This window comes from Mobula birostris, unplaced genomic scaffold, assembly GCF_030028105.1.
Source record: "Mobula birostris isolate sMobBir1 unplaced genomic scaffold, sMobBir1.hap1 scaffold_1362, whole genome shotgun sequence".
NCBI classification, from domain to species: domain Eukaryota; kingdom Metazoa; phylum Chordata; class Chondrichthyes; order Myliobatiformes; family Myliobatidae; genus Mobula; species Mobula birostris.
The window spans coordinates 46,727-63,312 of NW_027274403.1; the positions used below are offsets into that span (position 1 = coordinate 46,727).

The window sequence follows — 16,586 nt, forward strand, 5'->3', positions numbered from 1 at the left end:
GGAGACGGAGTGCAGTAAGGGTGGGAGCGGGTGAGAGTGATGGGGAAGTGCACAAGGATGGAGGGAGTGACTGAGATGGGGAGGAGTGTAGGGGAGAGTGGTTGGGTGAGAGAGGAAGGAGGAGCATAGGAGATGGGGCATTTCATGGAGACGGGGAGGGGCAAAGGGAAGGGAGAGTGTGATGGAGATGGGGAGAGCTGAAGGGGAGAAAAGGGACCATGGAGAGGGGAGTGGGTCACGGAGATGTGGAGGAACGTAAGCTGGGGAGATGGTGATGAGAACAGGGAGGGAGTTTGTAATGACTGATTCTTCCTGTCTCTCTGGCAGAGGTTGTTAGGATCGAGGGTCTCTCCAGCACTGAAATACTTTGGAAGGTCAATCACTGGACGCATGGATGTCACTGGCGATGGCCTGACAGATCTCGTCGTTGGGAGTGAGGGAGCCATTGCTGTATTCCGGTAGGTGTCTCACTCCATTACGTTCCCAAACAGCTCACTGTAATTCCCAAACAATTCACTGTAATTCCCAAGTAGCTCTCTGTTATTCCCAAACAATTCGCTGTAATTCCCAAACAGCTCACTGTAATTCCCAAACAATTCACTGTAATTCCCAAACAGTTCACTGTAATTCCCAAACAGCTCACTGTAATTTCCAAACAGCTCACTGTAATTCCCAGACGGTTCACTGTTATTCCCAAATGGTTCACTGTAATTCCCAGGAACACACCACATCTAGAGTCACACAGCAAAGAAACAGGCCTTTCAGCTCATTTGGTTTGTGCTGACTGAGATTCCTGCGTTTGGCCTATATTCCTGTCTAAACCTTTCCTATCCATGTACCTGTCCAAGTGTTCTTTAAAACGTTAATGGCCCTGCCTCAACCATTTCCTCTGGCAGCTGGTTCCATATACAGAGCACCCTCTCAGTGGACAACTTGCCCCTCAGGTTCCTCTCAAGTCTCTCCCATCTCATGACTCATGGAATACTTCAGGACAGAAAAAGGCCCTTCAGTCCATCTAGTCTGTGCCAAACCATTAATCTGCATAGTCCCGTTGACCTGCACCTGGACCAGAGATCTCCATACCCCTCCCATCCATGTACCTATCCAAATTACTTTTAAATGTTAAAATTGAACCCGCATCCAGCACTCGCACTGGCAGCTTGTTCCACACTGTCATGGAAAAGAGTACTCGAACCAGAGGGAAGTTACTTCAGAAAATCTTTATTGATGCATGATATCACGGAGAGCCCAGGCTCCTAAAGCGGAGTTCTGAGACTCTGCTCAACAATGGATTACACTCTCGTTTATACCCCAGGCATTCGTGACAAGAAGCACTTAAATTTGAAAAAGGGAACTTCAACTACAACTCGTTAGCATTTTCTTAAGTGTTAATTTTCAGGGCAGTATATCAGGCTTTCCCAAGTGCAGACATGTGATGATTCTTAGAACAAGGAAGCACAGACAGTTATTTTCCCATCCCGTTTACAAAGCACATTTCAGTCACACGGTGTACATTAGTTGCAGACAAGTGATTACAGACTTTGAATTCACATACTAGAAGAAGGTCATTAACCCCTTAACGTTTGTCGCAATGTCTTACTATTTTTCTTCCACACGCACTCTCTCCACCCTCCGAGTGAAAAAGTTTCCCTCGTGTTCCCCTTAATATTTTTTATCTCTCTCCCTTAACCCATGACCTCTAGATCTTTGTTTCACCCAACATTAGTAGAAAAAGTACTTGCATTTACCCTATTTACACCCTCATAATTTTGTATACCTCTGTCAAATCTCCCCTCAATCTTCTATGCTCCAGAGTCCTAACCTACTCAACCTTTCCCCAGAACTTTGGGCCCCAAGCCCCGGCAACAGCTTTGTAAATTTTCTCTGCACTCTTTTAATCTTACTTGCATCTTTCCTGTAGGGAGGTGACCAGAACTGCACACAGTACTCCAAATGAGGCCTCACCAACATCTTATACAGCTTCAATATAACATCCCATCTCCAGTACTCAGTACTTCGATTTATGAAGGCCAATGAGCCAAAAGCTTTCTTTATGACCCTATCTACTGTACCTGTAATGCCACTTTCAAAGAATTATGGACTTGTATTCCCAGATCCCCCTGTTCGACTGCACTCCTCAGTGCCTTACCGCTCAGCATGTTAGACTCACCCTTTAAACTTATATCCTGTGATTAAGTATTCTTTACAAATTTGGCTCCAGTTCCGCAATTCTTTTAATCTTACAAAATTTAAACTTTGTAGTTTAATTTACCGAAATTACTTTTTTAAGCCTTCTTTGAGTGATCCAATTTTTCTACTTTGGAAAAATAAAGGTATTAATTCTTTTTTGGATTTATTTAAAGAAGATAGATTGATGTCTTTTGAACAATTAACTGATAAATATTCTCTTTCATATTCACACTTTTTGCAATACCTTCAAGTTAGACATTTTTTACAAAAATATTTAAGTAATTTTCCTTACATATTGGAGGCTGACCTGTCAGATACTATTATGAGTATGAATCCTTTGATTAAGGGTTCTATTGGAAGAATTTATAATTTATTATTACAATGGGATAACCATCCTTTGTCTAAGATTAAACAGGATTGGGAAAAGGAATTTAATTTGACTTTTATGACAGAGGATTGGATGCAGATTTTGAAGTTGTTAACTCTTCTTCAATTTGTGCTAGCCATTCATTGATTCAATTTAAAATTGTACATCGTTATCATTTGACAAAGGAGAGACTTTCTAAAATCTTTCCTAATGTTGATAGTCATTGTGATAGATGTAAAACTGAGATAGCTACCCTGACACATATGTTTTGGTCTTGTTCTATATTGGAACAGTTCTGGAAGTTGGTTTTCTCAACAATTTCTAAAGCACTTAAAATTAATTTACAACCTAATAAATTAACTGTGCTTTTTGGAATAGTTCCTCAAAATATTCATGATATTTCTGTGTCTGACCAACATGCTATTGCATTTGTTACATTGATAGCTAGGAGGGCCATTTTGTTGAAGTGGAAGGATACATCAGCTCCCACTTTGTCACAATGGTTCTCTCAACTGATGCTATGTCTTGGTTTGGAGAAAATTAGAAGTCGAACCTTTGAACCATTATTTGATTTTGAGAAAAGATGGGGCTCATTTGCTCGTTATTATCATTTGAGTTAATTGTTTTTCCACCATCTAATTGTAAATTCTTTTAGTATATTTTCTTTTCTTGCTGGCGGTTTGATGTTTATTTTTAGAAGCTTTTTGTATGACGCATGGCTCCGGGGTTGTACATCTAATGGGTTCTCTTTTTATTTCTCACTTTTCTGCTTAGTAGGTTTTTTTTGTTATCACAAAATTTTGTTTTCAATCTTTAAGATGGTGGTTTTTTTTGAGGCATTGTAAGTGTTGTTACTTCGATGTACTCATGTTATTTTTCCTATATATATATATATATATATATATATATATATATATATATATATACAATAAAAAGATTTGAAAAGAATGTTAGACTCATCCTGTTGGTCCTCTCACAGTGCAACACCTTACACGTGTCTGCATTAAATTCATAAAAACATAGAAAGGTAGAAACCTACAGCACAATACAGGCCCTTCAACCCACAAAGCTGTGCTGAACATGTCCTTACTTTAGATCTGCCATTTTTCAGCCGATTTCACCAGATCTCCCTGGAAGCTTTGATAACCTTCCACACTGTCCACCACACCACTAATCTTGGTGTTATCTGCAAGCTTGCTGATCCAGTTAATCACATTATCATCCAGATCTTTGATATAGATGACAAACAACTACAGACCCAGTACCGATCCCTACGACACTCCTCTGGTCACAGGCCTCCAGTCAGAGAGGCAACCATCTACTTCCAGTCTCTGGCTTCTAGACAAAGCCAATGTCTAATCCAATTTACTACCTCATCTTGAACGCTAAGTGAATGAACCTTCTTGACCAACCTCCCATGCCAGATTTTCCAGTTTTGTCCACTGCTATCCTTTTGCTTTACATATATCTGTAGAAGCCCTTAGAATTCTCCTTCACCTTGTCTACTAGAGCAAGTTCATGTCTTCTTTAAGCCCACCTGATCTTCTTGAGTGTTCTCTTGCATTTCTTGTACACCTTAAGTAGCTCATTCGTTCCTGCCTGCCTATACCTGCTCTGCAACTCCTTCTCCTTCTGACTGCGGCCTCGATATCTCTGAAAACCAAGGTTCCCTACACTTGTTATCCTTACCTTTTATTCTGACAGGCACATATAAGCTTTGTACTATCAAAATTTCCCTTCTGAAGGCCTCCTACTTACCAAATACACCTTTGCCAGAAAACAGCCTGTCCCAGTCCACACTTGTCAGATCCTTTCTGATACCATCAAAATTGGCCTTTCTCCAATTTAGTATCTCAACCCGAGGACCAGACCTATCCTTTTCCATAATTACCTTGAAGCTAATGGCATTAAAATCACTGGATGCAAAGTGTTTCCCTGCACAAACTTCTGTCACCTGCCTGTCTCATTGCCTAATAGGAGATCTAGTATAGCGCTCTCTCTACTTGGGACTTCTATGTACTGATTAAGGAAACTTTCCTGAACACATTTGACAAACTGTTTCTCATCCAACCCTTTTACAGTATGGGAGTCCTTGTCAATATGTGGAAAGTTTAAAATCACCTACCATCACAACCTTATGTTTCTAGTAAAACTCTACAATCTCAAACTTGCTGCTCTAAATTCTGCAGCCTGTTGAGTGGTCTATAATATAGCCCCATTAACGTGGTCATACCTTTCTTATTCCTCAGTTCCACACATAAAGCCTCCCCAGACGAGTTCTCCAGTCTGTCCTGACTGAGCACTGCTGTGACATTTACCCTTACTAGCAATGCCACCCCTGCTGTTTCAATCCCTTCTGCTCTATCATGTCTAAAACAATGGAATCCTGGAACACTGAGCTGCCAGTCTTGTCCCTCTTGCAACCAAGTCTCACTAATGGCTACAATGTCCTAATTCCACGTGCTGATCCATGCCCTGAGCTCATCTGCCTTTCCTACAATACTCCTTACATTGAAACACACGCAGTTTAGAGCATTAGTCCCACCAGGCTCAACCTGACTCCTGACCTTGGATGCAGGCTTACAACATCTGTCTCCACAACCACTCCACCGTCTATTCTGGCACCCTGGTTCCCATCCCCCTGCAACTCTAGTTTAGGGGGATGGGAACCAGACCTCCAGGACAGACAGTGGAGAGGTTCTCTCCTTAAACTTGTGCCTTCTGCTTCTTCATTTCTCAATCCCGTGGAAAAGACTGTGCACATTCTGTCGATCTCTGTCCTTCATGGTTTTATACACCTCTATAAGGTCACCCCTCGGTCTTCTACGCTTCAAGAAATAAAGTCCCAATCTCTCTTCATAACTCAGTCGCTCCAGTCCAGGCAACACCCTTGTAAACCTCCTCTGCAATCGTTCTAGTTTAATAGCATCTTCCCGTAGCAGGGCGATCAAAACTGAACATAGTTCTCCAAGTGTGCCACACCTACATCTCATACAACTGCAACATAAACTCCCAACTCCTGTACTCAGTGCCCTGACTGATGAAGGCCAGCGTGTGAAATGCCTTTTTGGACACACACAATGTTCAAAGGAGCTTTACTGACAGCTCATTGACAGATTTCTCCTTCTGTTACCACCCCCCCCCCACTTATCCACCTTCTTTATCTCCTCTCTTACTCCACCTTCTCCAACTCCCCCACTCCTTCCATCCATCCCATCCCCCTCCTCCCCGCCCCCCTCCCTCCTCCGTCCCCTCCCTCCCTCTTTCCCCATCCTCTCCCTCTATCTCTCTCTCCATCCCCTCCCTCCCTCTCTCTCCATCCCCTCCCTCCCTCTCTCTCCCCACCCCCTCCCTCCCTCTCTCTCCCCATCCCCTCCCTCCCTCTCTCTCCCATCCCCTCTCTCCCTCTCTCCCCCGTCCCCTCTGTCCCTCTCCCCGTCCGCCCCCTCTCTCTCTCTCTCCTCCCTCCCTCTCTCTCTCCTCCCCATCCCTTCCCTCCCTCTCTCCCCCATTCCCGCCCTCCCTCTCTCTCCCGTCCCCTCTCTCCCTCTCTCCCTCTCTCCCCAACCCCCTCCCTCTCTCCCCCATCCCCCCTCCCTCTCTCCCCATCCCCTCTCTCTCTCTCCCCCATCCCCTCCATCCCTCTCCCCGTCCCCTCCCTCCCTCTCTCCCTGTCCCCTCCCTCCCTCTCTCCCTGTCCCCTCTCCCTCTCTCTCTCTCCCGCATCCTTTCTCCCTCTCTCCCCGTCCCCTCCCTCCCCATCCCCCCCTCTCTCTCTCTCCCCATCCCCTCCCTCCCTCTCTCCCCGTCCCCTCCCTCCCTCTCTCGCTCCATCCCCTCCCTCCCTCTCTCCCCATCCTCTCCCTCCTTCTCTCCCCCGTCCCCTCCCTCCCTCTCTCCCCCATCCCCTCCGTCCCTCTCCCCGTCCCCCCCTCCCTCTCTCCCCGTCCCCTCCCTCCCTCTCTCCCCCCATCCCCTCCGTCCCTCTCCCCGTCCCCCCTCCCTCTCACCCCGTCCCCTCCCTCCCTCCCTCTCTCCCTGTCCCCCCTCTCTCTCTCTCCCTCTCTCTCTCCCTCCCTCTCTCTCTCCTCCCCATCCCCTCCCTCCCTCTCTCCCCATCCCCTCCCTCCCTCTCTCTCCCATCCCCTCCCTCCCTCTCTCTCCCGTCCCCTCTCTCCCTCTCTCCCTCTCTCCCCCTCCCTCTCTCCCCCTCCCTCTCTCCCCATCCTCCCTCTCTCTCTCCCCCCATCCCCTCTCTCTCTCCTCCCCCATCCCCTCCATCCCTCCCTCTCTCCCTCTCTCCCCGTCCCCCCTCTCTCTCTCTCTCTCTCTCCCTCCCCGTCCCCTCCCTCCCTCTCTCCCCGTCCCCCCCCTCTCTCTCCCCGTCCCCTCCCTCCCTCTCTCCCTGTCCCCTCCCTCCCCCTCTCCCCATCCCCTCCCTCCCTCTCTCCCCATCCCCTCCCTCCCTCCCTCTCTCCCCGTCCCCTCCCTCCCTCCCTCTCTCCCACATCCCCTCCCTCCCTCCCTCTCTCCCCGTCCCCTCCCTCCCGTGTCCCCCTCTCTCTCTCCTCCGTTGCCTCTCTCTCTCTCTCCCTCCATCCCCTCCCCCCCTCTCTCCCCGTCCCCTCCCTCCCTCTCTCACCGTCCTCTCTCTCTCTCTCTCTCCCTCTCTCCCCCATCCCTTCCCTCCCTCTCTCCCCATCCCCTCCTTCCCTCTCTCCCCACCCCCCTCTCTCTCTCCCTCTCTCTCCCTCCATCCCCTCCCCCCCCTCTCTCCCCGTTCCCTCCCTCCCTCTCTCACCGTCCTCTCTCTCTCTCTCTCCCTCTCTCCCCATCCCCTCCCTCTCTCCCCCCTCCCCTCCCTCCCTCTCTCCCCGTCCCTTCCCTTCCTCTCTCCCCGTCCCCTCCCTCCCTCTCTCTCCCTGTCCCCTCCCTCCCTCTCTCCCCGTCCCCTCCCTCCCTCTCTCCCCGTCCCCTCTCTCTCTCTCTCTCTCTCCCCATCCCCTCCCTCCCTCTCTCCCCATCCCCTCCCTCTCTCCCCGTCCCCTCTCTCTCCCTCCCTCCCTCTCTCCTGTCCCCTCCCTCCCTCTCTCACTGTCCTCTCTCTCTCTCTCTCTCTCTCTCTCTCTCTCTCTCCCTCTCTCCCCATCCCCTCTCACTCTCTCCTCCCCATCCCCTCCCTCCCTCTCTCCCTGTCCCCTCCCTCTCCTCTCCTCTCCCCCATCCTCTCCTCTCCCTGTCCCCCCCTCTCTCTCCCCGTCCCCCCCCTCTCTCTCCCCGTCCCCCCTCTCTCTCCCCATCCCCTCCCCCTCTCCCCCTCCCCCCTTCCTCTCCCCGTCCCCCCGCTCCTCTCTCTCCCCATCCCCTCCCTCCCTCTCTCCCCATCCCCTCCCTCCCTCTCTCCCCCATCCCCTTCCTCCCTCTCTCCCCGACCCTGCCTCCCTCTCTCCCCATCCTCTCCCTTCCTCTCTCCCCGTCCCCCCTCTCTCTCTCTCTCTCCCATCCCCTCCCTCCCTCTCTCCCGTCCCCTCCCTCTCTCCCCGTCCCCTCCCTCCTCTCCCCGTCCCCTCCCTCCCTCCCTCTCTCCCACCCTCCCTCCCTCTCTCCCCTGTTCCCTCCCTCCCTCTCTCCCACCCTCCCTCCCTCTCTCCCCTGTCCCCTCCCTCCCTCTCTCCCCTGTCCCCTCGCTCCCTCTCCGTCTCCTCCCTCCCTCTCTCCCCTGTCCCCCCTCTCTCTCTCCCCTGTCCCCCCTCTCTCTCTCCCCGTCCCCTCTCTCTCTCTCTCCCTGTCCTCTCTCTCTCTCTCCCTCCCCCATCTCCTCCCTCCCTCTCTCCCCATTCCCTCCCTCCCTCTCTCCCCCATCCCCTCTCTCTCTCCCCGTCCCCTCTCTCTCTCTCCCCCATCCCCTCTCTCTCTCTCTCTCTCTCTCTCCCCATCCCCTCTCTCTCTCCCCCCTGTCCCCTCCCTCCCTCCCTCTCTCCCCCCATCCCCTCTCTCCCTCCCTCTCTCCCGTCCCCTCTCTCTCTCTCCCCGTCCCCTCTCTCTCTCTCCCTGTCCTCTCTCTCTCTCTCTCTCTCTCTCTCTCCCCCCCACCCCGCCCCCTGTCAGTTCGCGCCCAGTGTTGGATGTGGTTGCCTGGTTCACTTTCAGCCCCCAGCGAATCCCCTCCTCGCTCTACGCCTGCTCGATGCGCCACCTCAGCTCAGGAACATCGGTTAACACCAGCCTCTGCTTCAACCTGATCTGGGTCACCAATGGCAGTGTGGGTGAGTACTGGGGTCAAACTGCGCCTCTCGACCTGTGTACGGATCAACCCTACCTGGGGATGTCTGTCACGCTCCCAAACTGCAGATGGGGAAGAAGTAGATAGATACTTTATTGAACCCAAAGGAATTTACAGTGTCACAGTAGCATTACAAGTGCATAGATATAAATATTAGAAGAGAAGTAGAAAGAATAAAAAATAAGTCTAACTGGAGGGGGTCATCACTTCCCCAGCTCTCGGTTGACTCATTATAGAGCCTCATGACCGAGGGTGAGAATGACCTCACATAGCGCTCTTTGGAGCAGTGCAGTTGTCTTAGTCTATTACTGAAAGTGGTCCTCTGTTCAGTCAAGGTGGCGTGAGAAATATTGTCCAGATTGCCAGGATTTTCCGTAGAGTCCTTTGTTCTGCCACAGACTCCAGTGTGTCCAGTTTGACTCCTATAACAGAGCCAGCCTTTAATCAGCTTAATGAGCCTGTTGGCATCACCCGTGTTGATGCCATTGCCCCAGCACACTACCGCATAGAAGATTGTACCAGTGACAACAGACTGGTAGAACATGTAAAGGAGAGGCCTGCATACTCCAATGGACCTCGGTCTCCTCAGGAAGTAAGGGTGACTCTGGCCCTTCTTGTACACAGCCTCTGTGTTGGTGCTCCAGTAGAGTCTGTCATCCAGGTGGACCCCCAGGTACTTGTAGGTCCTCAACTCATCCACGTCCTCACCATCAGAGGTAACAGGGAGCAGTGCCGGCTGAGTCTTCCTCAAGTCCATCACCATCTCCTTTGTCTTACTGATGTTGAGCTGCAGATGATTCAGCTTGCACCATTTGACAAAGTCCTCCACCAGGGCCCAGTATTCATCCTCCCGTCCTCCCTCTATACACCCAACTATTGCTGAGTCATCAGAGAACTTCTGCAGATGACATGACTCAGTGTTGTATCTAAAATCCAAACTATACAGGGTAAAAGGGAAGGGAGCCAATACAGTCCCTTGTGGGGCCCCAGTGCTGCTTATAACCATGTCACACACAGCTCTGAAGCTGCACAGACTGTTGTCCATTATCCAGGATACAATGGAAGTACCAACCTACATTGAATGGAGCTTTCCCCCAGCAATGTGGGCTGTACGGTATTGAAGGACCTTGAGAAATCAAAATACATGATCCTCACAGCGCTGCCCTGCTTATCCAAACGGGAGTCAGCTCTGTTCAGCAGGTAGATGACAGCAATGTGCTCCGGTAGGCAAACTGCAGGGGATCGAGGGCTGATCTGACCAGGGGTCGGAGGTGAGCCAGGACCAGCCTCTCCAGGGTCTTCATGATGTGTGAGGTCAGAGCCACTGGACGGTAGTCATTCAAGACTTTCTGTTGGCCCTTCTTGGATACTGGAACCACACATGATGTTTTCCACACTATCAGGACTCTTTCCAGGCTGAGACTCAGGTTGAAACTGTGCTGGAGAACTGCACACAACTGCTCAGCACACTCCTCCAGGACCTTGGGGTTCACACCATCTGGTCCCGATGACTTGCCGTGTCTGAGTTTCCCAGAGCCCTTTTCACCTGCCCAGTAGTGAAGGTGAGTCCATGATAACTGGAGTTGGTAGAAGGTGGGGGCTTTCGGTGGTGAAGATCGGGACGATAGCAGTTGGTATGTGGAGGTGTGGATGGTAGGTGCAGGGCAAGGAAGGGAATGTAGACAGTGGTAGCTTGTGTTGAATTGGAGGAGGTAGGAAGGAGGAGGGGAGGCATTGTTGCTGAGGAAGTATTGGGTGCCTCGGCAGCTAGACCGGTGTGCTGGGGGTGGCAGGGGGTGAACAGGAGGGCAATTGTCAAACCTATTGAAGAATTGGTTTAACTCGTTAGCCCATTCACGGCTCCATCCCGAGGCTCTACAGCTAGGCTGATTGAAGCCAGTGATGTTCTCCACACCTCCCGTGTGCTACTCTGCCCAGGCTTGTTCTCTGACTCTCTCCTGTATTCTTCTTCAGACACCCTGATCATCTCGTTTAAAGTCCTCTGCACGTGTTTCAATTCCTCCTGTCTCCTGATCTAAAGGCTCCCTTTTTGTGGTTGAGAAAAGCCTTCAGATCACTGATGACCCATGGTTTGCTGTTAGAGCAGCAGTGAACAGCCCTTGATGGTGCTACAATAATGTGGCAAATGTGAAATGTATGGGCTAACCCCATGGGAGGAAGTGGGGAGAGTTTTGTCAACTCTTAACTATTGACGGATGTAAAATGGGATGTCACACATGGGAGAAGGTTAGTCCTGACTGTAGACGGGTGTAAAATGGGAGGTCCCACATAGGAGAAGGCCAGTTCCTGAGGAAGTAAAGACACTGACAAATCTTCCTTGTGATTGTATCAGTGTTCTGGGTCCAGGGCAGGTCACCCGAGATGTTAACGCCCTGGGATTTAAAGCTGCTGACTCTGTGCACCACTGACCCCCCCCCCCCAGTGTAGACTGGTGCACATTCAGCCTCCTTCATCTCCCTGGAGTCACTCATCAGCTCGTTAGTTTCACTGACATTGAGTGAGAATTTTTGTGTGGGTTCCCTCACCATCCCTCCCTTTTTACCGTTCCTCTCTCCTTGCCTCCCCTCCCACAGTGTTCTCTCCTCACCATCCAACAGCATGGCACTCCCTCCTCACCTTACCCCCCCACTCACTGCCCCTTCCTCCTCCCTGTGCCCCTTTCACCACTGCTCTTCCCTTCGACGGTGATGGTGGGAGGGAGATCTGTGGATGGACTGAGGCCGATGTCTTGACTTCCCCTTATGTTCCCACCAGGAGATCCCAGAGGCATTATCAACTACACGTTGCAGCTGGACCCCCAGCAGCAGACCGCCAGGGCTCTCTTCAAGACGTCTGCCAGAAGGCTAGACGGGAGCGTCCGGGTGCAGGGCTGGGAGAGATGTCTGCCGTTCGAACTTCTACTCCCGGTGAGAGAACAGTATGTCTTTGGGAAACACCCAATTTGTGTGTGTGTGTGTGTGAGAGAGAGAGACTCTGTGTGTGTGTGTGTGTGTGTGTGTGAGAGAGTGAGAGAGATACTGTGTGTGTGTGTGTGTGTGTGTGTGTGTGTGTGTGTGCGAGAGAGAGAGAGACTCTGTGTGTGTGTGAGAGAGAGAGAGACTCTGTGTGTGTGTGTGTGTGTGTGTGTGTGTGTGTGTGTGAGAGAGAGAGAGAGATACTGTGTGTGTGTGTGTGAGAGAGAGAGACTCTGTGTGTGTGTGTGAGAGAGAGAGACTGTGTGTGTGTGTGAGAGAGAGAGAGACTCTGTGTGTGTGTGAGAGAGAGAGACTGTGTGTGTGTGTGTGTGTGTGAGAGAGAGACTCTGTGTGTGTGTGTGAGAGAGAGAGACTGTGTGTGTGTGTGTGAGAGAGAGAGAGGGAGAGACTGTGTGTGTGTGTGTGAGAGAGAGAGAGAGACTGTCTGTGTGTGTGTGTGAGAGAGAGAGGGAGAGTGAGACCGTGTGTGTGAGAGAGAGAGAGGGAGAGTGAGACTGTGTGAGAGAGAGAGTATGAGAGAATGTGAGAGAGTGTGTGGGTGAGACTGAAAGTGAGTGTGTGGGAGAGTGTGAGAGAGTATGTGTAGGAGAGACTCTGTGTGAGAGTGTGTGCGCATGCATGTGAGGGAGGGATTGTGAGAGAGCGTGAGTGTGTTAATGTGTCAGTGTGAGAGGGAGTGTATGTAAGGTAGAGAGATTTTTGAGTGTGTGTGAGAAAGAGTGAGCGAGTGCAAGAGTGTGGTGTGTGTGTGTGTGTGTGAGAGAGAGACAGACAGAGAGTGTGGGTGTGTATGTAATTTCCTTATTTCAAATTCATTTGTCACATTTCTGATCACAATGAAATAACCTACACTTGTGTACACTGACTCATTTAATCATTCCTGCATCTGAACAGAATGTGCAAATGTGGCGGCTTTTCAATTGAGCCCGATCTTTCTCATTGATAAAGTGACAGAGGGATTCCCGATTCCCGATCTTATTAAGAGGTTTCTGTATTCTTTTCATTTTCTTCCATCTGATTTAATTTCTAGTTCCATTTGCATAAATCTCTCATACCTCATGGGCATGCTGTGTTGTCACTTGTGGGCTGTACTTGATCTGGTGTTGGGAAATGAACCTGGTCAGCTGTCAGGTCTCGGTGGCAGAGCATTTTGGAGGTAGTGATCACAACTCTATTTGCTTTACCATAGCATTGGAGAGGGATGGGAACAGATAATTTGGGGAAATGTTTAATTCGGACGGGGGACATATGATGCTATTAGGCAGGAATTTGGGAACATACATTGGGAACAGGTGCTCTCGGGGAAATGCACAACAGAAATGTGGCAAATGCTTAGGGAATATTTGAATAGAGTTCTGTATAGGTGTGTTCCACTGAAGCAGGGAAAGGATGGTAGGGTTAAAGAACCATGGTGTACAAAGGATGTTAAGAAGAAAAGAAAAGCTTATGAAAGGCTCAGGAAACTAGGTACTGATAGAGTTTTAGAAAATTGCAAGATTGCCAGGAAGGAGCTTAGGAATGAAATGAGGAGAGCTAGAAGAGGCCATGAGAAGGCCTTGGTGAGCAGGATTAAGGAAATCCCCAAGGCATTCTACAAGTATGTGAAGAGCAAGAGGATGAGCAATATGAGAATAGGACCCATCAGGAACGATAGTGGAAACATATGCATGGAGTCGGAGGAGATAGTGGAGTTACTTAATGAATACTTTGCTTTAGTATTCACCAGGGAAAAGGACCTTGGCGATTGTAGGGATGACTTACAGTGGACTGAAACGCTGCAGTTTATAAACATTAAGAAAGAAGATATACTGGAGCTTTTGAAAACCATTAAGTTAGATAAGTCACTGGGACCAGATGAGATGTACCCCAGGCTACTGTGGGAAGTGAGGGAGGAGATCGCTGAGCCTCTGGAGTGACCTTTGCATCATCAATAGGGACGAGAGAGGTACTGGAGTATTGGAGAGTTGCAAATTTTGTGCCCTTGTTCAAGAAAGGGAGTAGAGATAACCCAGTGAGTCTTACTTCCGTGGTGGGTAAGTAAGGAAGGGAGTAGAGATAACCCAGTGAGTCTTACTTCCGTGGTGGGTAAGTTGTTGGAGAAGATCTGAGAGGCAGGATTTATGAGCATTTGGAGAGACATAATCTGATTGGGGATAGTCAGCATAGCTTTGTCAAGGGCAGGTCGTGCCTTACAAGCCTGATTGAATTCTTTGAGGATGTAACAAAACACATTGAGCAGTGGATGCAGTGTATATGGATTTCAGTAAGGCATTTGATGAGGTTCCCCATGCAAGGCTCATTCAGAAAGTAAGGAAGCATAGGATCCAAGGGGACCTTGATTTGTGGATCCAGAATTGGCTTGCCCACAGAAGGCAAAGGGTGGTTGTCGATGGTTCGTATTCTGCGTGGAGGTTGGTGACCAGTGATGTTCCGCAGGTATCTGATCTGGGACCCCTCCTCTTTGTGATTTTTATAAATGACCTGGATGATTAGTAAGTTTGCTGATGACACAAAGTTTGAGAGTGTTGTGGATAGTGTGGAAGGCTGTCAGAGATTACAGTAGGACATCAATAGGATGTAGAACTGGGCTGAGAAGTGGCAGATCGAGTTCAACCCAGATAAGCGTGAGGTGGTTCATTTTGGTAGGTCAAATTTGATGACAGAATATAGTATTAATGGTAAGTCTCTTGGCAGTGTGCAGGATCAGAGAGATCTTGGTGTCTGTTTCCACAGGACACTCAAAACAGCTGTGCAGGTTTAAAATGAAGGCACATGGTGTGTTGGCTTTCATCAACCATGGGACTGAATTCAAGAGCCGTGAGGTAATGTTACCTTGGTCAGACCTCACTGTCAGTACTGTGTTCCGTTCTGGTCCCTCACTACAGGAAGGATGTGGATACTATAGAGAGAGTGCAGAGAAGATTTCCAAGGATGTTGCCTGGATTGGAGAGTGTGCTTTATGAGAATAGATTGAATGATCTTGGCCTTTTCTCCTTGGAGGGACAGAGGATGAGAGATGACCTGATAGAGGTGTATAAGGTGATGAGAGGCATTGATTGTGTGGATAGTCAGAGGCTTATTCCCAGGGCTGAAATGGCTAACATGAGGGAGCATAGTTTTAAGGTGCTTGAAGGTAGATACAGAGGGATGTCAGGGGTAAGTTTTTCACACAGAGTGGTGGGTGCGTGGAATGCACTGCCAGTGACAGTGGTGGAAGCAGGTATAATAGGCTCTTTTAAGAGACTCTTAGATAGGTACACGGAGCTTAGAAAAACAGACGGCTATGCAGTAGGGTAATTCTGGGCAGTTTCTAGAGTAGATTACATGGTCGGCACAACGTTGTGGGCTGAAGGGCCTGTAAGTACTGTGCTGTAAATTTCAATGTTCTGTTTTATCTCTGGGTGTGTTGGTTGTTAACCACAAATGATGCATTTCACCATATGTTTCAAAGTGCTTGTCACAAGTAGATCTGCATGTGAATTTGAGAAAGTGTGGGAGCGAGTGCAGCTGTCTGAATGTCTCTGAGTGACTGAGTGTGTGTGTCTGAGTGTCTGTGAGTGAGTGTGTGTGTGTTTGTGTGTGTCTGAGTGTCTGTCTGTGTCTCAGTGAGTGTGTGTGTGTCTCAGTGAGTTTGTGTTTGAGTGAGCGAGAGTGTGTGTGTCTGAGTGTCTGTGACTGTGTGTGTGTGTCTGAGTGAGCGTGTGTGTGTGTGTGTGTGTGTCTGAGTGTCAGTGAGAGAGAGTGTGTGTGTCTGAGTGTCTGAGTGTGTGTGAGAGAGTGTGTGCGTGTCTGAGTGTCTGTGAGTGAGTGTGTGTGTGTCTGAATGTCTGTGAGTGAGTCTGAGTATCTGTGACTGAGTGTGTGAGTGAGTGAGTGCGTGTGTGTCTGTGAGTGCGTGTGTGTCTGAGTGAGTGTGTGTGTATCTGAGTGTGATTGTGCGTCTGTGTCTGTGAGTGAATATGTGTGACTGAGTGTGAGTGTGTGCGTGCATCTGAGTGTGAGTGAGTGTGTGAGTCTCTATGAGTGTGTGTGTGTGTCTATGAGTGTGTGAGTGTGTCTGTGAGTGAGTGTGTGTCTGTGAGTGAGTGTGTGTGTGTCTGAGTGTGAGTGAGTGTGTGAGTGTCTTTGAGTGAGTGAGCGTGTATCTCAGTGTCTATGAGTGTGTGTGTGTGTCTGAGTGTGAGTGAGTGTCTGTGTGTGTGTCTGAGTGTCTGTGAGTGAGTGTGTGTCTGAGTGTGAGAGTGTGTGTCTCATTGAGTGTGTGTGTGTGTCTGTGAGTGAGTGTATGTGTGTGGCTGAGTGTGAGTGTCTGTGAGTGAGTGTGTGTCTGAGTGAGTGTGTGTGTGTCTGAGTGTGAGTGTGTGTCTGTGTCTGTGAGTGAATATGTGTGACTGAGTGTGAGTGTGTGCGTGCGTCTGAGTGTGAGTGAGTGTGTGAGTCTCTGTGAGTGTGTGTGTGTCTATGAGTGTGTGAGTGTGTGAATGTGTGAGTGTCTGTGAGTGATTGTGTGTCTGTGTCTGTGAGTGAGTGTGTGTGTGTCTGAGTGTGAGTGAGTGAGCGTGTATCTCTGTGTCTATGAGTATGTGTTTGTGTCTGAGTGAGTGTGTGTGTGTGTCTGAGTGTCTGTGAGTGAGTGTGTGTCTGAGTGTGAGAGTGTGTGTCACATTGAGTGTGTGTGTGTCTGTGAGTGAGTGTATGTGTGTGGCTGAGTGTGTCTGTGAGTGAGTGTGTGTCTGAGTGTGTGTGTGTT

The 16,586-nt window shown here is 49.4% G+C and overlaps 1 protein-coding gene across 1 annotated transcript in view; it reads left to right on the top strand.

Moving 5' to 3' along the window:
- The window catches only part of LOC140192449 (integrin alpha-X-like), a 77,449-nt gene that overhangs the window by 21,474 nt on the left and 39,389 nt on the right, over window positions 1-16,586 (top strand). Inside the window, exons 11-13 of the mRNA XM_072250046.1 lie at window positions 328-458; window positions 8,666-8,823; window positions 11,616-11,767. Of these exons, the coding sequence (XP_072106147.1) occupies window positions 328-458; window positions 8,666-8,823; window positions 11,616-11,767 (441 nt within the window). The remainder of the gene's footprint in view (window positions 1-327; window positions 459-8,665; window positions 8,824-11,615; window positions 11,768-16,586) is intronic.